General features: G+C 45.6%; 2 protein-coding genes across 6 annotated transcripts; one reads left to right on the forward strand and one right to left on the reverse strand.

Moving 5' to 3' along the window:
* Positions 1-1,905: 1,905 nt before the first annotated feature.
* On the reverse strand, positions 1,906-9,280 carry BTF3 (basic transcription factor 3). 2 transcript variants are annotated; one of them, NM_001245240.1, is given in 7 exon segments: positions 1,906-2,253; positions 2,256-2,261; positions 2,743-2,799; positions 5,174-5,375; positions 5,580-5,693; positions 8,815-8,883; positions 9,123-9,260. In NM_001245240.1, coding segments are annotated over 6 exon segments (462 nt in total). In that variant the 5' UTR covers positions 9,123-9,260; the 3' UTR covers positions 1,906-2,239.
* Positions 9,281-18,367: 9,087 nt separating this feature from the next.
* Positions 18,368-25,885, forward strand: FOXD1 (forkhead box D1). Of its 4 annotated transcripts, none has more exons than XM_072922352.1 (3): positions 18,368-24,081; positions 24,228-24,617; positions 24,765-25,885. In XM_072922352.1, the coding sequence occupies exon 1, from the start codon at positions 18,875-18,877 to the stop codon at positions 20,135-20,137; it is 1,263 nt and encodes a 420-aa protein (XP_072778453.1). In that variant the 5' UTR covers positions 18,368-18,874; the 3' UTR covers positions 20,138-24,081; positions 24,228-24,617; positions 24,765-25,885. The 4 variants fall into 4 exon arrangements, with proteins under 4 accessions (XP_072778453.1, XP_030114176.2, XP_041567211.1 ...); XM_072922353.1 differs by having other exon boundaries at positions 18,369-19,111; positions 19,319-24,617; XM_030258316.4 differs by having other exon boundaries at positions 18,368-24,617.
* Positions 25,886-27,044: the final 1,159 nt, after the last annotated feature.

The raw sequence follows: 27,044 nt of genomic DNA on the forward strand, positions 1-27,044 counted from the left end.
AGTGCAACTATTCTCAGTTTTTAGCAATTAATGACAGACTAGGAAAACCATAACCAAACGCCTTACCAAGAGAAAAAGAATCATGCCATTGAGTCCAGGATTGAACAGTAAGTTAAACATGAAGAATACTATAACCTAACCAGATATGTACTTTACTTCCATTTAGACTCTGCTATAGTCAAGAACATATTTTGCTCATACCTTTATCCTCAGTCTGAGTCTGAAGATGCAGATTATGCCAGTATTTCCTGACTGGGAGTGTACTGGGAGCATACCTTCCACAAAGACTTCCACATGCATGTCACATGGCTGTTGATCACCAGATTAGATTTACATTGCACTTCAAAGACACTGCTTTAGAAAGAATCTTATTTTTTTAAGTACTAAATGTATGTCTGTTAGCGGACAAAAGGCTGACACTGTCTGTAACATCTAAGCAAGGCCCAAAGTTACTTCACAAGACAGAAACCAGTAGAAAGTATTTTGTAAGGGCTACAATGGCTTAAACCAATTTATGTGGACTAGCATATCTGAATCACAGAACAGGTAACACATTCATAAAAACCCAGCATGTCATTTATTTATTCAAGAGGTCACAGGAACTCTGGCAAGCTACTCTGCAGGATTTGGTCTTTCCCTTATACACAATAATTATACTTGCCATCCTTAATTCAAAAGGCTTAGTTTTTCTACTTTATCACCACAATTCAATGAATGCACTTTTAAAGCTAATTCAATGGTACAAGCACAGTTCACTGTTGAAGTACTTGTAAACCAAGACAAGTGCTCCAAAATTGTTACTCAAAGTTGTTGCACCCAACTTCAGCCATGTCATGCTCACATTAGTCTGCTGTCATACCTCAACCCACAGGAGTTTTAGGGCTTGAACAAGTTCCTCCACTGTTTCACAATGTACATCATGACAAACATGCTCGGCAAGTCAGACACAGACTCACCCTTTTCCAGGCACACGGAGAGCTTTTATATGGGTATAGTAACTCCTACCCTGAATTTTATCCTCAGCAAGTCACATTAAATCTACACTTCCTGAAGTATCTGCTCTAGAAAACCTCAGAAGGCCAGAAACTGGGTGCTCTTCTGTCATGCAAGCTTCTGATCTATCATTGATATCAATTGACTCACAAACATGAAATTCAGCTCTCACCCCTGGAAACTATACAGAGGTCAGAATGGAATTTAAAATTACTTTCTTGTGCCCTAAAAAGTTATCTTCTTCTCTGAAACACAACACATAACCCAAAAACCAATAAAAGAACCACATTCCCGAAACCTTCAAATTATTAGTTAGTCAAATTATTAGTTAATAGATCTGAAGCTGGTAAATACACTTAGTTAAGAGCCACTACAAATGTATTATTTTTTTCTTTATTTCTTTTTTCTTTTCATCCTTTCTATGCTTTATTCCCCCATATAACTGATGGTTTCAGATAAGTAAAATTAAAATGGTATTGTTTAACCCATTAAACAGTTACACCATGCAAATATCTATTAAACACTCACTGAAGATAAAAATTTAACACTCACATGTTCATCCCCAAGGCCAAGCAGCTGGCAAGTAAAAACTCTTCCTTGACTTGCATGTTTTTTATTAGATTAAGCCACCATTAACTACTGCTGAAATACAATTCTATTTCTTAAATCCAGCAGGTTACAAAGTGACTTATAGCCCACCTAGCTCTAACATGCAACAGCAGAAATTCACCAATTAAGTCTAAAAGGTTTCATTACGACAGAAAAGTTCTTTTTTCAGGAGCCAGCTTTTTAAAATAGCAAAAGGAGGATGCTCTGCATAAAAGCCAAACATTTTAAGATTGTTTAATATTTAGGACCTGCTGTTCAATATTTTTGTCCCCGATTTTTTGACAAAAAAATCACACCAGAAACTTTGCTTTATATTTTTATTGTATGCCAAAGTTCATTAAAGAATGAGTGTTTGCTTGTATAGAAGTTACTCAAAAAATGTGTCTAGGCAGAAATTTGTTAGCAATCTGACTGATTTCAAAGCATAGGTTTGTTCAATTGGGTCACAAAAATAATAGTGTACAAGCAGTAATTAAGGAGCCGTAGATTCAAGGAGTTTCCAAATATCACAGATCTTGACATCTCATCAGGAAATAATCAAGGCAGTCACAATATAAAACAGCAGCTCCGTGTAGCTTTTTCAAGTTTCAATTTTATTCAGGAGGTGACAGTTCAGTTTGCCTCATTCTTTGAAGCTTCATCGAAGTTTTCAACAAGATCTAGAAAAAGATTGTTGGAATTAAAGTTTGTTCCACTTCCCCTTTGCTGAGCATTCTGGGTTTTAATTTTTTTCTGAAGTCTTACTTCATACCAATTTTTTACACCATAAAAACTTTCAGCTTGTAAAATACAGAGCAAATATTGCTCAACCAAAGAAATTTTGGACAGTTCATTAAAAAAGCACAATTCTAAAAGCATTTAACTTCACTGTACAACTGGCAGTGATTCTGACAAGGTAGTTTCTCATGAAATATTAGATAATGATCTCAGTAGTAGCTATCACTTCAACACAGGACCAAAATGCTAGCTCAAACTGCGAAGTCTCTCGTGGTATTTGAAATTAATAAAATAATCCACCCACAGAAATTCTGTAACAGTAAGTCACTAGACATCACTCTTACTATCCTTGGTCTGCTCTTATGCTATGTGTAATCTCAGCAGAATTCACTTCCTTTTCCTCCACTGCATGTTTGTTCTTACCTGGAACTTCATCGTCATCGTCTTCACCAGTAGCAAGTGGTGCTTTTCCATCCACAGCTGCAAGAGCAAATAGTTCAAAAGCTTAATTCAAGGTCACCATAGGCGTTTTGTTTTATTGTTTAGCTTTGTGTTTTTTAAAACATTATCAAAGATTCTAGGCTAAGCTACAATGCTCTATCCAGTTCTGTAAATAAAATTCTTTATCTAATGCAGGAAGTTTACATTCCCTTTTTACTGATAATGCTCAAACAGTCGAGTAGTAAAATTAAAAGATGCATGCTAAACAGCATACTAGTCACCATCTTGAGTGCTCTGCACAACAAAAATTTCCAAATACAAGTGGAGATTGATTTTACCAGTTTTTCCTAAAAGTAGGTTAGTTTATGGACTACCACATGGCTCTTAAATTTACTAATTTTACATCACCAAGTTTTAATGACTAGAAGAGATCTTATCCTACACATCCAAGGAAAGATAAGGTGTAATTGTGAAGTTGCAGGAAGACACAACTAGAAGAAGTACTTAAAAGCTATTACTGTTCCCTGGCAAAGCTAGAGGAATATGGAACTGGATGCACAGTTTTAAACTCCTTAGGTGGTTGAGGTGACCTAGTGTTCTGATCCACATGTTTGTTGACTCAGTAATTTCTTTAACCGGAATGTTGCAGTTGACAGAGGTAGTGAGACTTAACCACCTCCATTGTAGCAGACCAGCGCGCATCTGCTGAACTGAGCAGAAGTATAATTGTTAAAAACAGGTTATCTCAAGTGTCTGGGTGCCTGTGCCACTACTCTACAACTATTCTTAGCTGTACTGTCAAGTTGTCTCTTACTGTCTACTACCATAGATTTACTCCAATCAATCCTTCTCAGTTTTTAAAAAAATGTGTGAGGGAAAAGATGGGTTCTTACTAGATCGGTACATTCATTTCTAGAGAATCAGAACCGCCATATCAACTTTGTTTTGAAAGGACTTGGGACAAGGATATCACTGACCTTCATTTGTTATTTTAAGCAGCAGAAAATTGTTTAAGCTCAAGAGCATCTCAGCATTAAAAACAACATTTGAAAAGCAAACCATGTCATTTCATCCTAAATTACCAGCATTCTCTTTCATCCCCAATCACAGGTGCTTCACTCACTGATGTTAGGCTTCCAAATCTAGCCAACAATACTGAATAGAAAGTTTTGTGCATCTAGTTCTGGCATCCACTCTTAACTCTACATCCACTCTAAAACTCCACAATTGAGCTTAGAGTATAACCTCTTATAACTAGTTTCTCATTGTTACGAGAAAACTGAACTTCAGCAATCGTTCTAAATCCTTCCAAGTACTCTTTTCTTTCAAGCCCTACTAATATCACAAGTCACACAGGTGACATTAGAAAAAAGGATTTGAGGATCATGATAAAAAATAATTTATCCCACATCTTGAGGACTACTTCTAGCAAATTTTTTTCATTAGTAAATTGCCAGGAGGGTAGCATAAATTTTAAGAATGTAAACAGAGGCTGCTTTGTTGGCAACAAAGCAGATGGAGAATCATAAATTAACAATCAAATTAGAACTGCCAAAGACTGGACACAATGATCTAATTTTTTCCATCTTTAGACTGTTCCCTATGTTTAAAGGAATGGGCTTAAGATATTTCAGAAGGTAGAAGACTGTACATGCAGGACACAAGGAATGTTCCCTTTGCCAACAAGTCTTTCACTCCCAGGTGATAAAGGTAGCAGCAGCACCTTTATCAAACACTACATACTTAAGTCCCTCCTATGCTCTTCCCAGTTTTAGAAGGAACAAATGTTCATACTTTTTTACGTATGGAATAGGAAGCTGGTGTATCTAGCTTAATGCTCATATCAGCCCTGTTCTCTACATTGTTTTACACATACTGAAATTAAAATGTACTTCCTTATAAATACCCTGTAATTTCTTCCTAGTTACCAAAAAGTCCATGGAGAAATACCTTCACCAGACCTGTGAGGGACAAGAGCAATTGCAAGATATCTGTTATATCCCTCTCCCCATTACTTATATTTCCATTCAAAGTGTCAAGAGATACACTCAAGCTTATCCTTCTTTAAAACCTAACACTTACAGAGTAATTAATCCACCCTGCTATAATGAACAAGATATGTCAAAATATGGCAGCCACATCGAGAAGCAAAGTACCAAAAAATCAAGTCTGTCTACAGTTTTCCAGTGCTAACCCAGCTGTAAGACACACTAACAGGTGACTTCGCTTTACTGAGTCATACTTGCCATTGGGTATTGAGCTATAAATAAAATTGATTTTAAAGAGTTTGGTTTCTTTATAAGCATTTTATAACACGCTTGCAGACAACAAGAGTGCACGGAATGTCACTGCTGCTACAGAAATAAGCCTCATGTCAGCTGCCAGCATGAAACACATTCAACTTTCAACCTACATTGTTTGGGTAGGGCTTCTGCCAATCTCCTGAGGCTGGTCAGACTGTCAGCTCCGAGCTGGTTTAGGATGCTAGGCAGCATTTCTGTCAGCTGTTTTGTCTCAGCATGGCCCGTGATAGTGAAAGTATTAGCAGCCAGAGATGCCTGAACTTTTGGGTTATTGAAGTGAATGACTGTTCCTTGATTGGTAAACATGTTTACCTGCAAGAAAAAAAAAAAAAAAATCCAGTATTTGATGCAGTCTAACAGGATTTTTCAATTTAACAGGAAATTAAAATTCTTAAAGCTCCAGGAAGGCCTATTGATAATTTACAGACAAGTTTAGGACCTATGTTACTTACCAGAAAATTGATTTAAACAAATTTGCCATTTAAATATATATTCTTTTTCCTTCAAAGCAATTACCTCTTCAATTCCAGAAATATTGTTGACTCCCAGTTTCTTCAACGAAAACTGAAGTTTTTTATCATCTGTTGTAGCTGTTCTGTGAACAACCTTCTTCTTTCTGCGGGCAGTACCCTTAGCAAAAAAAAAAAAAAAAAATTACTAGGTAAAGCTTAAGTAGTTCTCACAAACTCTAATCCAAAGGGCTGTGTAACTACTTTACAATCTCTACAAATCAAATGCTGCAACAGTGTTTCAGTGCATGTAATCCTGATCCCCAAATGCACTGCAGCAGTCTTTCTCTCGCACTAAGGCAAGATTTGCACATGTAGGAGAAGCAAAAGGGTTTAGGAAGCAATGCTATCAGAGAATATTTATTCCACAAATGTCATGGTTTACTGCAACATCTTAGAAAAGGGAAGTTGCAAATTCACCCTTGTTAACCCAAGTCATCACAAGACATAAAACTGAAGAATGAACAGTTTCAAGCAATTTCCAGAAGTTATTAGTTTTTCCTTAGATTATCTTTCTTATGTAGCCAAATTTTGGTAAAAGTCAGAGGCCATAAGGCTATGAACACATCATTAACAAATTAATATGAGAAATGTCAAAATACTACATTTTTTATTCTAAATAGCCATATTTTATCTGATCGACTTATATATTTGAAGAATGCCTACTTTCCAAAATATTTCATAAATACATTTTTAATAATACTTCTGTTCTAGACCAACACTGTTTAGAAACCAAACAAGCAAAGTTAAGTTGTCCTACAGACCCAGAGTTCTAGATTTCTCCAGGTAAGTAAATGTCCCACATTAGAGTATATCCATTGATATGAAAAAGCAGAAAATGTCATTCTCCAGTTGCTTACACAAGGGTTCAGGAAAATATGACATAAAATGTCTGTAAAAAAGTGAAACTAAGCTACTTTTTGACATAATGTAACAACGAATCTAAGTCCTCCCACTCCAGCTGCTTATCTACCACCTGCTAATAACAGCATGTGTTGCTGCCTAGCCTAGATAGCTGCAATTCCTTTTCAGTTTACCGTCAGAAGTTTCAAAGTTGGTTGAAGTAACAACTCCAAAATAATTCTGTTGCCAACAATGAGGAAAATAAGTAACAAATTCATATGAAACTAACACTTGGAACACTACCACTCAAACTTTTAGGTTTCTGCCTAGAAAACTTGATGTTCACACCCTGCTACTGTTGTGTTAGCACACACAGTGGCTTGGAAACTACTAAAAGTAATAGAAATGCTTTATTTCTGTGCCTTGTTTACCCAAAACTGAGTTAGATAAGACATATACTAAATCCTCTGGACAACAAAATTCTCAGTACATTTCAGAACATGACGTCTTGAATCAAGGAATATGGAGGAATATGTACCTCCTTCACACCCATCTCATGGCAACAATGCAATGAAGATATCAGGAATAATTTCCCATTATAAAAAAATAATATGGCAGGTTCAGACCAATTTTAAAATTAAATGAACATTCTAACCTTTGCTTAATGTCTATAAAAGACCTATATTGACCAGCAAGCTGCAAGAACTGTAATCTGAATGCATGCTCTCACATGATGTACATTAAAAACCTCTACAGTCAATAAACACACACTGGTTAACATGCATACAATCAGTAATATAATACAGGAGTTCTCTAATTAACCATTAACATATTCCAAGAATATGCAAAAATTACCAAGGTAGCTAATGACTACATATACCGTGTTTTAAGGCTGCCCGAATCTCCAGCAAATGACAAAAAGAAAAAAAAAAAACAAACACTGGAATGAAAGCTCCTGGAAACTCTGTCAGCAAGAGTTCTGTTGAATAATTTGTAATCTAGAACACTGTGTATAGTCCCTCAAGTATGAAAGATTCTGAAATATTCCTGAATTAAGACTGTAATTAACATGTTTACTGTCATATGACTATATTAAACATACTTTTCTCACCCTAAAAGTAAACACACAACACAAATACAGATATTCGGATGTAACAAAATAAAATTTTTCTGAGTATATTAGTCTGCAATTACGGAAGTATGACAAGTATAGAATTTTCAACTTTGTGCAGAAAGGCAAAAAACTGCCTTGAGCACCCTAAGTATTTCTGACAAGTCAGTAACATAAGATCGCTAAAATCTGTTATGAAAACTATACCCAACCTCACCTGCTGTAAGGTATACTCACTTCAAATCCCACACATATTCTAAAACAGGCCACAGAATTAGCATGGGATGGCTGCAAGAGGAGTACAACAACCGACCATCTACTTCCAACCCTCCTGCTATGGGCAGAGACACCTCTAACTAGACCAGGTTACTCAAGAGTCCCATCCTATCTAGCCCTTAACACTCCCACAGATATGGGAGCCTCACTGGGCAACCTGTTCCAGTGCCTGACCAGCCTCACAGTAAAGAATTTTTTCTAATATCCAATCTAAACCTATTTTCACGTTAAACCCATTCCCCCTTGACATGCTACTACATGATCTTGTAGTCTTGATGCATCTTTCCTGTCGGCTCTCTCCAGGTACTAGGATGCCACAATTAGGCCCCAATGCCTCCTCTTTTGCAGGCTGACCAATCCCAGTTCTCTCAGACCGCTCTAACAGGAGAGGAGCTCCAGCCCTCTAATCAACTTGCTGTCCCTTCTCTGGACGTGCTCCAAAATCTCCATGCCCTTCCCATGCTGGGACCCCAGAGCTGATGCAGCACTGCAGTGGGCTCTCAGCAGAGCAGAGCAGAGGGGCAGAATCCCCTCCCTGGCCCTGCTGCCCACCCTGCTCTGGATGCAGCCCAGGACACGTGTGGCTCTCTGGGCTGGCAGTGCCCATGGCTGGGTCATGTCCAGCCTCTCATCCCCCAGCACCCCCAAGTCCTCCTGGGCAGGGTTGCTCTCCATCTCTTCATCTCCAACCTGTGCTGGCACTTGGCACCAGGGCTGCCCTGACCCAGCTGCAGCACCTTGCACCTTACCTTGCTGATGATGAGATCCCCATTCACCCCAATATAGAACATTAAGTCTGCTGTAACAAAACGTACACAGAGATTCAGCTACTACATACTGCACCTACAAAAGCGATTTCAGGGGGCCCTGGAGGAGCACAGATTCCCTTGAGAACAGCCCAGCAAAGCTGAGAGCACTCAGGGCTGCTCCACACAGCCGTTTCCAGGACCCCTTGCGCCAGGCCCGACAGGGACGCGCAATCCCGACGGCAGCGCAGGGCGGCGGCTCCTACCTTGCCTCCGATGCGCACTTGGGCCTGAAGCTTGGCCAGCTTCTCCTGGTTCATGATGGTCTCCTTCATCTGCGGAAAGAAGAACGCCCGGAGCAGGCGGGCACGGAGCACAGGTGGGCACCGGGGGCTCCGCAGCCGCCCCCCACCCGCGTCCCCGCGGCACGCAGGCAGCCCCGCCCCGCCACAGCACCGGGACGGGCTCAGATCGCGCCGAGCCTCCCTGCAGGCCCAGCCCGAAAGCACCGTCCCTTTCTCCAAGCACCACCGCCGCCCCCGGCCGAGTCCCGCTCCCCCGCCGCCCCCGGTACCTCGGCGGGCGGAGCGGCGGGACGCGGGCCGGGATCCGCACGCGGGCACGGCGAGATGGCGGCCGGAAGGAAGGAAGGAAGGAAGGAAGGAAGGAAGGAAGGAGCTGCGGCCGGCCGCGCCTGCGCCGCGCCGCGCCCGGCAGGGGGCGCCCCGGGCGGGCCGCGGGGCGGGCTGGGCGGGGAAAGGGCTGCGGGGCGGTGAGTCCGCGCCTCAGCCGGACCAATGGCGCCCAGCGCTGCGGCCAGTCTTTCCTCAGACAGCTTCACGGATAGTGACTCCAGCATCTCCCTGGGGAGCCCACTTTAATATCTTGTTACCCTTTCTGTGAAATTCCTCTTGATGTAGACCCTCCTCTTGCTGCTCCTCCTTTCAGGTAATTGTAGAGACCTCTCATCCTCCTCCAGGCTAAACAACCCCAGCTCCCGCGGCTCTTCCCTGTAGGACTTGTTCTCCAGACCGTTTACCGGCTTTGTTTACTGCCTCGAGTCTCTGCGGCACCTCAGTGTCCTCCTCCTGTCAAGGGCCAAGGACTGGACACAGCACTGGAGATGCAGCCTTATCAGTGCCAAGTGCAGGGGGACAATCACTGCCCTGGCCCTGCTGGCCACACTATTGCTGATCCAGGCCAGGATGCCATTTCCCTTCTCGGCCACCTGGACACATGCTGGCTCAGGTTTGGATCAGCACCCCCAGGGCCTTTTCCTGTGGGCAGCTTTGCAGCCGCTCTGCCCCAGCCTGTGGCACTGCCTGGGGTTGTTGCAATGAAGGGCAGGACCAGCACTCACCATGTCTGCCCTCACCACACCTCAGATTGATTACCATGCCTTTCTCACTTTGCTGCTATCTTACCCACACAGCCACGTGCAGCCTTGCCAAGAAAGTTCCCCACCACAGGTGTGACATACATGGTCTGGCATCACAGGGTCACAGAACCATTGGGGTTGGAAGGGACCTCTGGAGATCATCCAGTCCAACACCCCTGCGAAGTCAGGGTCGTCCAGAGCAGGTGACACAGAAACATACCCAGGTAGGTTTTCAACAGTTCCAGAGAAAGACACTCTACAACCTCCCTGGGCAGCCTGTTCTAGTGCTCAGCCAGTGCTCAGCCACCCTCAACATAAAGAAGTTATCCCTCACGTTGGGGTGGAATTTCTTGTGTTTTAACTTATGGCCATTGCTCCTCATCCTGTCACTGCATATGACTGAAATGAGTCTGGCAGCATCCTCTTGACACCTGCCTTTGAGACATTTATGCATATTGACAAGATCCCTTCTTAGTCTTCTCTAGACTAAAGAGGCTAGCTCCCACAGTCTGTCATAAGAGAGACGCCCCAGCAATTGTGCTTGTGTGGCTGGACCCCCTCCAGCAGTTCCTTGTCTTTCTTGTACTGAGGAGTCCAGAACTGGACATGGTAGTCCAGATGTGGCCTCACTAATAATGTGTTTATTATTTTTCATGCTAGAAAACATGTGAGCATTATGTTTCTTTCTGCCTTTTGTAGTGCAGGCCCCCTCTCAAAGCCCATGGCTGTGCTTCTCCCTGCTGTCCCCAGCAACTCGCCTTCTTCCTCCCAAGCTGGCCAGTGCAGAGCTCTGTGGTGGGACCCCTTAAGTGAACCAACCCCCAATGACCCCAGCTGCCCCTGCCCAGCCAAACTACTGTTACACCACTGCCTGTGTAAAAGTCCTTGTTCTTTTTATTTCTTCCACCTTGTGTGTTTTTCACTGTGGCTTTTCCTCCTCTGTTATGTTATTGTAATTTATAAGCTACTCACATGTGGCTGCTTGCTGCTGGTCACTGGATACCGTCTGTGTGCCCTTGCTGGATCCCTCAGAGATGTTCCCCTGTAGCCATGTTTTCCCTCACTGAGGCCTTAATCTACCCTTTTTATGTTTTGCCAGTCTTTGCATTTTCCACAAAGTGTCCTGTTCCGAGAGCCAAATACGCACAATCACCCAGGCCCTAACTCACACAGTTGCTGCTGCCTTTGAGTATATGTAAACCTTGTTCCTCAGTTTGCAGTTCTGAGGCAGAGATCATTCACAGTCTACAATTTCTGTCCCCCACAAGTTTGCCAATGTGTTTGAGTTTACTCTGACGAGTGTGACTAATCTAACAGCCATGGGGAACGCACATTTCTGGCTCCAACAGAAGGCAAAGCAGTCGTTGCAGGAGCTGTGTTGCACAGCAGAGGGCAGGAGCAGATTTACAGGGGAAGAAGCTTGGCATTCTCATCAATGCTCCAAGTGCTCACAGAGTGATGCAAGACAGGAGGAGCCTTGTTGCTTCATGGTCCCAATCACCACCTTAATGAACCTGATGAGCCTCCTGGCACCAGTAGAAATACTGCTGACCTTGCCTTTCCCCCTGTATTTTTATGCCTTTTATACTGGTTCTTCTCTGGAACATCCTCAGTTAACTATTCTCTTTGGTCTTGTTTCTGTAAGACTATGTTAATAATTAATCTATCCTTCTTTATTCATTAACATTGTCTCCCTTGTTAGTAATCCCCAGAGCCAAGGTTTTGCCATGGCACTACTTTTTATGTCTGTACATTTAGTTTGCTCTTACATTATCTTTACACTACATCAGAGCTGAGTGATAATTTGTACAAAAGATATTGATCCTGTTAAAATCAAGACCTTTGTAATTAGTGAAAATTAATTATGATCCCAAGATGCCTCCATCTGGAAGCGATAGAAATTCTCAGGGAGATGATGATTCAAAAGGCGCTGCTGAAGAGCAGCAGCCTCTGTGCTTCCCACCAGGTGAATCACAGATGAAAATTAGGGGATGATCAAACAACTGTGAAAGATGTTTGATCATCCCCTCCAAAAATTTGGTCCACTGTATCTGGAAAATTTGAACAGTGAATTAGTTTGTGGGGAAAAGATGTCGGGGAAGCCCATATTATTTATCTGATCTAGCAACCCCAGTATATAACTCAGAAGGAGGGAAAAAAGCAGGAGAAGAGGGTGATTAGGGAAGACAGAGTTTCTTAGAAACTAAAAAGAAAGCTTATAAATGTATTGCAGGATGAAACTGCCAATGTACCTGCAGCAAAATTGAAGAGAGCTGAGATAAAAAAACACAGAACAAACCTGAGTCACTGAAACTACTGAAAGTAAAAATCAATATGCTTCAGACTTATCACAGTCTGCCATCAATATATGTGAAACATTCTAGAATTGCTAGGCCAAATCGTGATTACAATCAGGTAAAGTATTTTATTAGACTAAAATACCGAAGTGAAAGTGAATCACAGAAAGATTATTCCAAGATAGAAACTGTAGAAAATACTGTTACAGCTGGCATTTTAGGATCAACTGGTCAAGAGATATGATCTCATATGCCCTCATGTGAGATTTTTGAAGACAAACTATGATGAAAACCACATCTCTGAGTTGTATCAGGACTCAGCTGAAGTGATTCAAAAGTTCAAGGGGCTCTAACATTTGGTTATATTTCATGGATCAAACAGGAGACCTTCAAAAAACAAACTTTACATCTGAGAAAAAGTATTTTAGCATGCTAAAATAGTATTGGCTTGTTTTCTTCAGTTGTTCTTTTGTAATTCCATAACGGAAAACATAAACCTAAACCTGTATTTCTTTGTAGCTGAAGAACTTATATTGAGAAATGAAGCAGCTCCAAGGGCTGTACCGCTGAGAGGGACCCTGAGCTCAGTAAGCACCTTTTCAGTTCTGAAAAAGGGTGAAAGTCATGACCTCAAAAACATTAAAGAATATACATTGCTAAAGGAAAGTTAATTAGCTACACAGAAACAGTATAGGAGTGGAGGAAGAGCATTAAAATGGTTACTTGGAAATTTTTTTTCATAAATTATATGGAAGTTTAAAGGCAGAAATGGGAGTGGAAAAGCTCTTCTAAAAGTCATGGCCAATGCTGCATAAGTAATAACACGGCTTGTTGAAGAGAGGTGCTAGTATCATATTGAGGGAACTGATCACAGATCATAAACATAAGTGATCAGGTTATAGTGAAATAATATTTGTCTTGATTATCAGAAGCAAGGGGGGAAAAATGTAGTTTTAGGCAGTGAAGAAAATCTGATAGTTAAAATTTCATTTGGAAACATTTTTTTCAGAAGAATGCTGTATTTAACTGCAGGACATAAGGGGAAAAGCAATAAGTAATTTTGAAAATACCCATGTGTGTTAGCAATTCAACAGAAGAAAATAGCAGCATTATGGAGTAGAGAACCAAAAATGTTGAGAGAGAGAGATTAATGGAAAATAAACCATCTCCAGATATTTAGACTTTAGATTTACTGAAGAATTAGAAACTTATTAAGGGATATAAAATATATAAACTTTGATAGGAGCCCGGAAAGATTCAGCTTGAGTCTGGTGCTGTTTTCATCTCATGTATTACCATGTTGTATCATGTGCCACAGAGTTGATCTGTGATAGACTTTAGTGTCAAGGAAGAGATATTGCTGCCCAGCAAACAGCGTCCTTGTCTCGCCATAACTGTAGCTTTTAAACTCAACAACCCAAAATACCCAGGCTTCAAGCCATATCACAAGCTTTTTGTGACCTCCAGGATGTCTCTCTCTGTAACACCCTGCAGAGTCCTACTGGAGCGCAGTTGGAGTAATGCTACATCAAGGATCTCCTGCCTTCACTGTACATGGTTCAAACAGGCTTTGCAGGATGTTTGGGAATTCAAGTTAATAAGACTGCTAAAAGCTCATCAAGAAAGGCTTGCCTGTTAGTTTTAGTCAATAGCAAATACCTTGCTAGAAAATAAGTAAGAGGTAGAAGTCACTACATCCCTTACTGGCTAGGAGTGAAAAAGGTGATACCTTAAATTTATGCATGGATGTTAGGGATTTAGACAAACTGTTTATTCCTAAAAGCATCTTATACATAGAATTCTAGAGGACTTGAATTCTTCAGGCCATGATCACAGAAATATTTTGACCTCTGCTAAGACAGTCTTTGTATTGTCTTTAAACAATTAACACCAGTCAAAACATTGTTGAGACAACATGATGCAACATCAACAAGTAAATATGTAATGTATCACATTTAGTCCAGGATGAATCAGGACTAAGTTTGGCCCACTTTAGGAGTGTAGGTACCATCATGCTACCTTTGACTAATGCCTTGGCTGCTGCGAATTTTTTATTCATTCTGGATTTGACTTCTTTGATTTTCTAGACGTCTTGGTCCAGCTGGTGCTCGGCAGGAGGTAAGTGGTGAGCATACATGGCAAGAGGTGGAAAGGCTGAACAAGGCAAGGGCCTTCATCTGTCTGCAACAGCTGGCTGCTATTTCTGCTCAAGTCCTGGCAGGAACCCATTACCCACTAAGTTCTAGATGGAAAAACTGATCTTCTTTTTCTTTGATCACAATACAGCTTATCTCCAAGGATTTCTAATTGAACAAAGAATACACCTGCCAATATTCACTGCATTTATGAATGAGTTTGTACTCTTCAGGGGCTTACTTCCATTTCTACAGAATTAAATGGAAAATATCACAAATTAGTTGAGACATTAATTATGGGATCTCCCTCCTAGTTTGCTAAAGCTTGTTTACAACAAACAAATAAGGGCTTATGTGGAAAATGGTAGAAAGGTTTTCAATAGTTGGTGAAGTTATGAAATTGAAGGTAATTTAAACAAGCATGACTCATTAATGTGAAAAGTACTCTGCCAAATCAGCTCTGGCAGCCAGTGCTTCATTTTGTCACAGGCTACTAAATTCAGGTATTATCTCTGCTTTAAAACAAATAGTTTGAAACCTAGATTTCTGACATCTAGGTATCGATTTTACGCACTTGTTTTTTTCTATATTCTTCCCTAAATATCTGGTCTTAGCTGACGTTGAAGTCAGTTTATGTTGCTAGGTAAGTCTTGGTCTAACCTAGTAAAAATACTTCTTAGTATCATAACATCATGAGAACATTAAATCACATTTTACAGAAATTAAAGCCCAAAGGACCTTAAGGAAGTGACTTTCACTTCTCAGAATAAATATACATGCTGCACAAGAATTATAGAACAAGGAGGGGGAAAAACCCAAATCAACCAAACCAACAAACAAACAAAAAAAAAACCTGACAAAATCCAACCCAACCAAACTAATAATCCAAACCAACTTGGTCAAGAAGAAAAAAATGTTTGACAAGAGTAGAGGGGAGATCACCTCCAAGGATGGTAAACCCTTTTTCAGCAGTAGACATGGCTGGAACCCCAGATTTTTCTTCAGTTTTTCAGGTAACTGCTGCCAACCTTCTTCGATGCATTGTGATCCTACAGGCATTGTAATCCCAGCCTCTGCAGAAGGCTTAAAGATAGTGTTACCTTCCCCAAAACTACATGGCGAGAGTAGAGGAAAATAAACATCCTGAAAAGTGGAGATAAAATGGCAGTCACTGTTATACTGGGCAAAGAAGAGCACAGCCATCACTGTCACTATTATTGTCTCTGTCATGGACACCACCATCCTTTTGCAAGGTCATTGCTGGAGCATTTATTCGTTCTATGACACAAGCAGCTCAGAATTCCACCCAGTCTTTGACCCAAGACAAAACATTCACAGAAAATGTCAATTATTCAAGAAATTGTTCTATACATTAAGAAAAAGTCCAGTTCTGCAGCTCCAGAAAACTCAGAGCACCTCAGCCAGTGTGCCACTGTGGCTACTTGAAAATGCCCTACATAGTGCCCAGGGTAATCCTCAATTTTTAGTAAGGGCCTGGGGTGCACTGATAAAATGTGGATGTTCTGTATATGCATACAGGAATTGTGAATTGTGTGTATAATATATAACAAAAAAATACAATTAATAATAATTTAAAATTTATGATTAATTTTAATATGCCCAAACAAAAACAAACCCTCTGTGGGTAACTGTATTTCTGATGCTACTTCTGTACAACCGTGGTTTTAGGTGCATGATATATCAGATCATTCAAAACTATCAGGAAACCCTAGAAGACAGCCCCCAAGACCCTGGGTCAGGGGTGGTCATTTGGTGGCTGGGTGTGTGGGCAGAGAGCCCCGTCACGGAGCTGGTAAGGGGGTCCAGGAAGTTCCAGCCGTTTCGCGGAGTGGCTCCAAACTCTTCTTTTCTTTAGGGTCTCAGACGCTGAGCGAGGGATACCTGCCCGACCCTGCCTTTCTCGGGGGCTGCTTTGGGCAGTGAGGCCACGCCGGGCCCCTGCCCCCGCACACGGCCGCCCACCGCCGGTGCTCCTTGCCGGTAGATGGCATCCCCCGTCCGCGCAAAGCAATGCCCGGAGCGGAGCGGCACTGACCGCGAGGTGGGGGACCCGGCAAAGCCCGCGGCCCCGCCGCTGCCCGGATTTTACCAAGGGAAATGCCACCCCCCCCGCCGCCACCCAGACCGGCCACGTCCAGAAAGACCCGCACCCCAGCCGAGGGTCCCGGAACTCGGTGCTGTGAAGAGCCGCCGGTGTCACACGCGCAGTGAAAGACCCGTGCGTTCTGCTAGAGGAGGATCGAGGGCAGACCCTGGCTCTTTTGGTTTGTCGCTACAGTGCTTCTTCCCCGTGCATTTTTAAACTTCACCGTTCTTCATACTTAGGAGCATGATTTTTTAAAGACGGTTTTAAACGTTCAGGCTGGGAGAAGAGAAAGAATAAAAGGAGGGGAAAAGGAAGCAGAGAGCTAAAATACTCTTTGTAAAGACGAGAAGCCTCTTGAAGACGAAAAATCCTGTCTACCTTTCTGTTAGCGGCTTTCCAACGACCTTAAAACTAATTCGAAGAGAGACTTTACGAACTGTATGAACTGTAAATCTGAGTGATATCTATTTTTCTACAGAAAAAAAAAAAAAAAAAAAAAAAACAGTCATTTGCTGGGTCTAGAGGGTTTGGGTTTTTTGGGTTTTTTTCTTTTTTTTCCCCCCCCGTTTTGTAACTTTTGGTGGTATTGTTTTGCAGGCGCCTTAGTAGTGAACAAAATGTAAATAGGATTATTTGGAAATAGTAGAAAGGATTATGTTGTAAATCCATGGAACTGGGTTTGAAACAGGGTGGCTTGTAGCTTTGGGTTAGAACAGTAAATCGGGAACGTATTTCAAGAAATTTGGTGTGTAGGGTTTTTGCAAAGCGATATTTGATCAATGAGACTTTATGCATCAGTCTGCCTTCTCACGACGATTTCTGCCTAAGAACGAAATGCTCCTTTACTCTTGTCCCAGTCGGATCCTGGTTGCCGTTTATCCTGCCAGAACTGGGAACGATGGGATTTTTTAAAGCCTTTATTTTTAAGACCATGGTAATTACATTTCTGTCCAAATTTGTAGGAGTTTTATTTTGTTTGGGTTCTTTGGTGGAGTTTTTGTCTCTTCTTTTTTTCCCAGCCCTTACATAAAGGGGGCCCCGGTCTTCTGTCGTATCATAGATCACCTGAAAAGGGGAAGAGTGCCCCTGAATTAGCAAGCAATCCTCTGTCGCTTTCTCAGGGGTGTTGCTCCTACTTAAAGCGAAAGTCCCATTCTAAAGGCCAATGAATTTATTTGCTTTATGTACAAAGGAGGTAACGCTAGTTCTGTTAGTGTTTCTCATAATGGAGGGAGCTGCTTCTTTCTCTTTAATAACCATGGCCTTACAATTAAACTGAGAATAGTGGTGTGTTTTGGAGGCTATTATTTTAGAGTTTGTGAGGTCGACAGAAAGAGATATTTTATTTCATTCTAAAGTAAATTAAACTCTGGAGGGTGATGGGGAGAGGTAGGGAAGGATGTCTTTCAAGCATTTTGCGGACAGAAGACTGAAGTTTATTAACTCACCCTCTCCATCTCCGGTTTGATTTTATTTTTTCCCCATCCTTCCCACGGGAAGCAGCACCCCGTCTCTGAGGGCAACCCCGGAAGGTGCAAAGCTCCTAGACCCTCCGGAGGATTTCTGGGAAGATGCTTCTACACTTTGCGACAGACTTGCACTTTTTTCTTTTGTTCTTTTTTAATTTTTTTTTCCCGCAGGGAGGTCAAGTGTTATCTTTATTTTCCCCCTTTTCCACTAAATATGGCACCGGTCTCCCTGCGGCCCCCCCAGTGCTCCTTCTGGATGGGGTGAGGCCGGGAGGGCCTGGTCTGTGGCGAGGCACCCTTCTTGGGGCGGGGGGGGGGGAAAGACTCTCCAGGTTCTGACGCTGGGAGCCATGTGATGGCCCCCTCGCTATAAGGCGGGGAGGAAGGCTGCCCTCCCTGGGAGTAAGCCCCAGCCTTTTCACCGTGTTTCCTAAGGCCCAGCAAGCCATCCCCTACGCCCTCCCTCCTCGCCAGCCTCCTCCCCTCTCCTCCTCCCAGGACTAGGCGCGCTCCCTCCTGCCCCGCATCCATTAATGTCTGGGGGCTGAGGTGAGGAGAAAGAGGGGGAAACCGACTTCAGGAGAGACGGCACAACCTCCCTGCGCCCACAATAACCGATCCCAACCGAAAGAAAAACGAAAAAGATCCCCAAGAGGGGGAAGGGAGGGGGGAAAAAAAAGAGAGAAATCCAAACGGCAGCAAAAAATACCCCGAAACAAAACCCTGACCAGCCGGCGCCTCCGAGCGGGCGGCGGGAGCGCTCCAGAGGCGCGGCAGCGGCGCTGGGGGCCGGCGCGGCTCGGAGCGGCCCGCCTGCCCGTGGCGGCGGTGGGGCGGCTCTCCGCGGAGCGGCGCGGAGGCCTGGCGGCGGCGGGGAAAGCTCCCGCTCGCCCGCCGCGCCGCGCCGGCCGCCGCCGATGCGCTGCCTCGCCGCCGCGCCATGACCTTTAGCTCGGAGATGTCCGAGGCATCGACGCTGGCTGAAGAGACCGACATCGATGTGGTGGGCGAGGAAGACGACGAGGAGGACGACGAGGAGCCACGGACCCGCCGCCGCCGCTCCTACGCCGAGGACGAGGAGGAGGACGAGGACGACGACGAGGAGGACGACGACGAGGATGTGGGCGACCTCCACGCCGCCGCCCTGCTGCCGCGGTCGCCCGTGCACGGCGGAGGCGTAGGTGGCGGCGGCGGCGGGGCGGGCGGCGGGGACGCTGCCGGTGGCTCTCGGCCCCCCTCGCGAGGTGGCCCGCAGAAGGCGACGGCGGGCGGTGGCGGGGCAGGCGGCGGTGGCGGCGGCGGGGCGGGCAGCGGCGGCGGCAAGAACAGCCTGGTGAAGCCGCCCTACTCCTACATCGCTCTCATTACCATGGCCATCCTGCAGAGCCCCAAGAAGAGGCTGACGCTGAGTGAGATCTGCGAGTTCATCAGCGGGCGCTTTCCCTACTACCGGGAGAAGTTCCCTGCGTGGCAGAATAGTATCCGCCACAACCTCTCCCTCAACGACTGCTTCGTCAAGATCCCCCGGGAGCCCGGCAATCCTGGAAAGGGCAACTACTGGACGCTTGACCCCGAATCCGCCGACATGTTCGACAACGGGAGCTTCCTGCGCCGCCGAAAGCGCTTCAAGCGGCAGCAGCTCCCGGCGCCGGAGCTTCTGCTGCGCGCCGTGGACCCCGCCGCCTTCCTCCCGCAGCCTCCGCCGCAGCCCCCGCAGCAGCCGCCCTGCGCCTACGGACCCTACGGCTGCGGCTACGGCCTCCAGCTCCAGCCTTACCACCCCCACTCCGCCCTCTTCGCCTTCCACCACCCCTCTCCGCCGCCCCGCCAGCCCCCTGCCGCCCCCGGCAGCGCCCCCGGTGCGGCGCTGCCCCCCGCCGCCGCCGCGCCGCCGGGCCCCTTGCTGCCGGCGGCGGAGCTGGCACGGACGCCCTTCGGCTACGCGCACCCGCTGGGCCCGGCGCTGGCGGCCTCGCTGCACTCCGCCAAGCCCGGCAGCGGCGCGGCGCTGGCCCGCTCGCCCTTCTCCATCGAGAGCATCATCGGGGGAAGCCCCGGCCCCGGCGCGGGCAGCAGCTGTGCCTCGCAGTCGACCGCGGGGCCGGGGCTGGCCCGCTCGCTGGGGAGCGCCGGGAGCGGCCTGCCCCCCGCCGCCGCCCTGCCCGCCACCCCCGGCTTCGCGGCACGGATCTCTAACTGTTAAGTGTTTGGGAGTCTTTCCGAAGGTAGGATCTGGGGTATCTCCTTTCTCCGCCGCTCGGACGCCCGGCGGACGCTGCCCGCAGGGGCTGCCTGTCTTTGCGTGGGGATAATTGTGACGGGGCTCGGGGGCCGTCCGCCGCGAGTGACGGACCTCCCGTGACCTTCACTAGTGCAAAGCCAGGTGTAGATCTAGATACTGCACGGGCAGGCGATCACTACATCGGAAAGTTACTCACTACTCCTTAAAAAAAAAACAAACATGGTGAATAATGTCTCTAAACCGCTAAAGTTCAGAGATTCTCAGGTCTAGGAGCTTGAAAACAGTAATGTACAGGATAAAAAAAAAAAAGGCTTGAGGGAGGACAGCAGAGCAATACTTTTTCATTTAGTACACTTGTCTCATGTACTTTTATAAAAGAAAAGATTAACGTGTTTACACAGAAGAAATTCAAGATTATCATTTCTTATTTTAACCTGTGTTTTGTATTATAATAGACTTACGGAGTTTTTTATTTTGTACTTTATGCGTATTCTTTACAAGGAATATTGTTAAAATTACTGGCAAGTATTATTGTACCATTTTAATGTAAAATTTTTACACATTTTCAAAAATAAAATTTATAATTTTCAAAAAAAAAAAAAATCAAAACCAAACCCAAAGACCAAAGGAGCCCAGCCAAACAATTGGCTTTGGGTCCTTCCCTCCTTAGCATTTCTCCTTTCTTTGGGACACTGATATTTTTTTTCTTTGGGATTTATAGCACAATAGTCAAGGAATATTCTAGCTTGACATTTATTATGTGCAAATTTGACTGCAAAGAAGAAAATAAAAATACGATCTTTACAGTCAATGCATTGTTAACCCTAACAGATAAAGAATAACAAAAAACCCAAAAAAACCCTAAACAATCAAAAAACCCAAACAAAAACAAAACAAAAAACCCCCCACAACACCAACAAAAAAACCCCAACGAAACACAAAAACACTCTACAAAAACAGCAGGAACGAAAGAGGGGATAAATAGAAATAGGTCTCTCTGGAGGGAGTAAAGCCCAGTTCTGTAAGGCACCAATCAGGGGATTGATTTAAAAACCGGTTTAAAACTATTTTTATACTTTTGGGTGTGTTTTAAATCAGAACTGCATCATAGTTTTGTTTCCAAGAGGCCCAAAGAAAAATACTACTAATAAAGGGCATACACTGAACTTAAGAGAGATTTGTTCTAGACACTTATGTTTCTGTGATGATAATAGTGGCATGTGTTTCTACTTTTCAATACATAAAATATAAAATGCGCTTTGTAATATCCTCGTGTGACGAGTTAAGTTTATAAGCTGTCGAAGTAAGGATATTTAAACGTACAAAACAAGCCATGAAAGCAGCTTTTCTCGTTCCAAACACTCGTTTTTAACAGCATAAGGTCCATAGATATCTATTTTATAGACTAAAAAATATTTTAACCAAAAATCTGGCCTCAGATATTCAGACCTTATATATGGAAAGGAGAATTGCATGTTTTAAGAGTAGGCATGTGAATGTTGTGGGCTAGGAATACGCGTTTTTCAAACCAGGGAGGCGCTTTTCAACTACGACTGTATTTATAACAATTTAGGAGACTCGGGGATCAAATATGTGAATTTTCATAATAAAAAACTAATAATAAAAAGGGAGGGATGCCTTTTAGTGCTCTTTGGAGTGAGAAGGGATTTTACATGTAGAAGTATTTCGTTGCCTGGGTTTTAAATATTCTTGTAGGTGGAAAAGTGGTGCTTCTCCGTTTTGTTTGTAGCAATGCTGTGTTAAAATAATGGGTTTCAAAAAACAGAAAGACTGGACATAAGATCTCTGTTGGGCTCCATTTGCACTCTGGAGCTGGAAGGCCTCTTTGGGTGTTCCGGGTTTTTTAGTAGAAAAAGAAGTAAAGTCCATTCTAATTTCTAAAACAAAAGGGAAAACCCCGAGGCACTGTGTACGTATTCTCCGGAGAGAGTGAATCTTTTTCACGAGAGACCGATTAATTCACTTTCCCCCGGACTGGCCAGAGGATGCGCTGGGCCGACACGGGCCGGTGCAGCGCAGAGTACCGAGTTAAGCTGAGGCCCCCTCGAAGAGGCAGATAAAATCAAGCAGGGAATTTTTTTGCGGGAGGGAAGGCAGCTGTGGCCTTGCGGCTGTGCGAGGTTCCCCGAGGAGGGATGCTGCTGGCCCTCAGTTTGGGTTCTGCCTGCTCGAGTCCTAGAGATCTCCACGACCAGTTACATTAGAAGGATATATTCCGGCGACCCACCCTGTGTTTGTTTCTCTTGGAATCTCCGCAGTAGATCCCGGGGAGCCCGGCGACATCCCCCACGCAGAGTCTAGCCTGGCCCATGCCGGTGGTCAGTGAGGTCTGGGTGTGCCCACTGCCCGTCCCTCAGGTCTCTTCAGAGGTATATAGCAAGCAAACTGCTTGGCCATTGTTCCTTCCACGTTTTTCGCCGGTTGCCTCCATCCCCTGCGGATAAGACCTTCTCTTGGGAGTTTCTAGGGAAGGTTACAGGAGCAAATTGCAGTAGGTGGTATAGATTTTTTTTTTCCCTGTAAGTAAAAAGTAGTAGAGTAAGAGGTCTAGGGTCCTGGTGAAGCTCCTTTCTGCCTGTTCTCCTCGAGTCCGCGGGGAAGCCGCCTAGCCTCGGTCCCGGTCCCCAGGGTCCCTGTTTCCCCGCTGCTGCCCCAGAGCAGGTGCTGCCAGAAGAGGAGCCAGCCCCACAACCCTTTGATGAGCTCGCAGCACCGCCGGGCCGCAGCGCCTCATTCGCATGCTAATGGCCCGCCGTGCTCTCCGCGGCTTCCAAGACTAACAGAGAAGCCAACAGTATAGTCCTCACAAGGACCGAGCCCGGACGAACATTTCTTCCAAAATAGTCTGGGCCCTAATAAACAATCTGGTAAGACATGCAGTATAGTGTCGCCTCCTTCTCCCAGAGACAAAGTGTGGATTCATTAACCAGTCTACTTGCTCATCGTATCCCCGTAGGGCTGAGAGACGAATTACTGGATCTGAACTGGGAGGGGATTGCTCTATGAGGGGGCTAATGTTTCAATCAGTTCATCCTGAAGGACCACACAAAAAGAAACGTTTTCGTTTATGGTGCTATTATGCGGAGTTTTAATCTAGGGATAGATTTAGCCAAATGTTATCTATTGGGAATTTAATGAAGCCCTTATGTATTCAATCGTTTCTTATGCCACACACAGTGTCTCTATCCAGAAACGTTTCCTTCCACATAGTTCTTTGTTTCTGATGGATGATTTATATACTTTTAATTAGGTTTTTAAAAAATTATTTCTTTTCAAGTATCTTGTATAACGTCTCTCTTAAGCAGGACTGTGTTAGGTCCCTTCCCACATCCCCTATAAAAGAGGTTTCCCCTTCCCTCCCTGTTTTCGAATATGATTCGTTTGCACATCCATACCCTGTGCCCTTCCCGCTGGAGCGCTCCTGCTGCCTTGTGCAGAGGAGCCGGACATCATGCCCGCTCTGTCGACACTGTCGTGGGCTGCGACGGGCTGCGCAGCCCAGGGGTCCGGCCGAGCTCCGTGGCTCCCGTGCACAGCTCCTCGGCCCTGAAGCTGCTCTCAACCCAAACTATCCCCACCCGCACCTCCTTTGGACCATACCTTCGATCTGGTTTGTATTTTAGGTGCAGTGAGCAGCACTCCTGGGGTCATCCGGGGTGCACAGGCTGGTTTCAAATACCCAGGACCGACCCCATCGCCAAGTCCGGAAGAAGAAAGAGGGGAGCGAGGCCCTCACCTGCTCTCAGCTTCTCCTTTTCTTGCAGCGCTAGAGGCGAGGGCAGAGAGCACGGTCGCCCCCGTAGAAACAGAGGCCTGTTCGGGGGATCTGTGGGAAAGTGGATCTGGTTTAACTGTCCCTTGGCACGGCCCGGAGACTCCATTCCGTATGTAATACTTCCCCTCAGTACTTACAGTAAGTGCTGCTGTAGTCTCTGATAATATTGTATGTGACAGAAATAATTGAAATTATGATCTTGGCTAAGCCCTCTCTGCTCTGGAACTTGCTAACCAATGCAGATCCGTTTTTCAGCTTGTTCACAGTGGCTCCCCCACCTGCAGTGGTATTATCCCTGCTTCCCTCGGCGACGGCCAGCCACACACGCCATCGGAACCCGAGCACCGGCGGGGACCTGCTGCCCTGTGCCTGCAGCTGGGCGTATCCTGATCAGGTAGGTGTCCGCCTCCACCGTTTGTCACCTCCAAGTCGCAGTAACCTGCTGCAGGTGACTGCAAGGCCTCGCCACCCTTCTCCAAAAGTCTTTTCTCCTTTACAACCCTCACCGTGAGAGTCACGTCTACCAGTGGCCGTTGGGTCTCTGTTCATTGCCCCCTCCTGCGCTGCAAAGCACGACCAAGATGCGGAGGAGGCATTTACGCAGAAGTGTGCGTACGTGTGCGAAGGAGGATGGCGCCTGAGAAGGTAACAAGCCGCTGCCGAGCCCCGCTGCGGCAAAAACCGTGCTCGGTACCTCATTGCGCAGATGGGTGCCCGCCGATTTTGACGAGAGACGAGAAATGAACGCGAGTTCCAAGTCGGTAAACCTCTTCCTCTTGTTTTTCACTCGAGGAAGAACTCTGTTCCCCGCCGCCAGTCCCCGCCTGGAGGTGTACTGCGGGAAGCCGGCCCTGGAAACACGCCGGCGCCTTCCCAGCCGCCTGGCTCGACTCGCACTCAGCTACCGGCACGACGGAAAGGAGCAAAGGCAAAGGCTGCGGGGCTGGGAAGGCGCGCACGGGGAGCGCCTCGGCCCAACTCGCGACAGCGCGTCTGCCGCAGCGCGGGGGACACCGAGGGCTGTGCACAGCCGCGCTCCGCCGCGCCCACGCGTGGGAGCAGGGAGCCAACCGGGGCCGTCCCGGCGGGAATCGCCGCGAGAAACCCACGGAAGATGCATAGCGTACGGAGATGTGTCCTTAGCGCAGCGCTCCTGCTCCACCAGCTGTCACAGTGAGAGACACAGAGGCACCCGCTGCGCTCTGCGCCATGGGGAGACCTATCGGCTAGGCACCCTAGTGCCCAAATGTACAAAAACATATGGACTGGACTGGACGAAAGGGGCTTTTTTTCTTTTTTTCTTTTTTTTTTTTTTTTTTTTTTTAGTGCGGTGTCTCGTCAATTTCAGAAATCTTCCGCTGAACTGAATTCAGAAGGAAATTTGTGGTTGTGGGATTTTTATTTTTCTAATCAAAATAATTAAGCTTTCCCTTCCTCCAAACCACAGGAGACCTGTTGAATTGATTGTTTCCCTTTCGCTGATGCTATAAAATGGCATAGAGGAATCTGCGGGCCCCCATATTTAGATGATAGATTATGCGATTTATGTTAGAAGAAAAAGGATAATTGGATAATTCCGTCGTTGCATTAATTCGTTTCTTAAGACTGGGGAAGCCCTATCTACGGTCAGTCCGAAGGTATTTCTGTCCCTTGAGTGCAATAGAAAACCATGTGAGTGCATCGAAATGAGTGTGAACATTTAGGAGTGTTTGTCTCGCACCATCTAGTGCCATCCAGTGCCCCCACAACTGCATCGCTCCCGCTAATGCCCAGGTTCTGCCAAGTCCTTTTAAAACCTGTAAATGTCTATTCGTACCACAGCGGTCGTAGGACTGTTTCTCTAGTTTCATTGTGGAAGAGTACATGCACACCTGTATACACGAGATACATTAAATACACACAATCAAGATTAATGAGGTGACTTCCTTGAGTTTTCTTTTCGTTAAATAAACACTGTCACTTCTGCTTATTCAGCAACAACCAGACGAAACAGATAGCTTTCTAATATACGAGTATACAGTGGAATTCCACCTGTCGGCTGCACAAGGGTGGGGGGGCGGAGGGGGAGGCCGGGTGAGGGGGGGGGAGGGCGGTGGAGGCCCAGAGAAGAACAGCCTCTTTGAATAAATAGACGATTAAAAGAATCATTGGTGGGAAAAAAAAAAAAAAAAAAAAAAAGAAAAGAAAAAAAATAAAATATGTCCAGTGCCGAGCGAGGAGGAGCAAATGTATCAGGTGACTTTGCTCAAAAGTGGAGGGATCAGAAATTACAGGCCATAGAAAAAATAGTTTATACTTTATTTCTCGCCTGCCTCTGCTTGCACAAAATGCCGTCTAGGGATGCGCGGTGGGCTCTGTCAAACATCCCTTCCTCCTTCATGGAAGTCCTTAACCTGTCTTTCTCCGTGCAGACGGCGCTGCCTATGGGGCAGCGCACGCAAGTGTGTACCCTCGCACTGTTCGCAAGCGCTAGGCAGCCGGAGGCCCCGCTAACACCACACCGCAGACCTCTTCCCCTCTGCTTTTCACTTCTGTATGAGAAGCCAAAGTGTTGCCTTTCTCTGAAAATTAACCGCTTTAAATAGTTTTCAGCCCTACTTCCATCCCGATGTCTTTCCTCCTGGTGCTCAGACATCTGCCGGCCGGGACATGATTTTCGGTGGAATCCCCAGTTCCGCCCGTCCGCCTCTAAGGCAGATGCCCCGTCCCGCGCACAGGAGCAGGGCTACAGACAAGAGGTGTGGAGTGGATGGTTTTGGTTTTAAAAAGACTCTCTTCCTCTCCAGCCTCCTCCCTGCCCAGAAGGATTCCGCAACAACTTGCTAACACACGTGGGCATGCCAAACGTAGCGTTTGCACAAGAGATTTTGAGTCCCGTCCCGGAGAATCTTCTGCGCCTGCGGCTGCAGGACGGCACGGTTCGCCCGGTTAAGCAGCACAGACCCTGCGGCCGTGCAGGGCGGAGCTGGGGGCGCTGCCGGCAGCCCGGCAGGAGGGACCGTGCTCCGTGCCTCTTCCTGGCCCCAGGTACGCTGCCGAACCAGCGGGGCTCCCTCGGCCGCCCGCCGGTAG

The sequence above is a fragment of the Taeniopygia guttata genome, chromosome Z, assembly GCF_048771995.1.
Source record: "Taeniopygia guttata chromosome Z, bTaeGut7.mat, whole genome shotgun sequence".
In the NCBI taxonomy this organism is placed as follows: Eukaryota; Metazoa; Chordata; class Aves; order Passeriformes; family Estrildidae; genus Taeniopygia; species Taeniopygia guttata.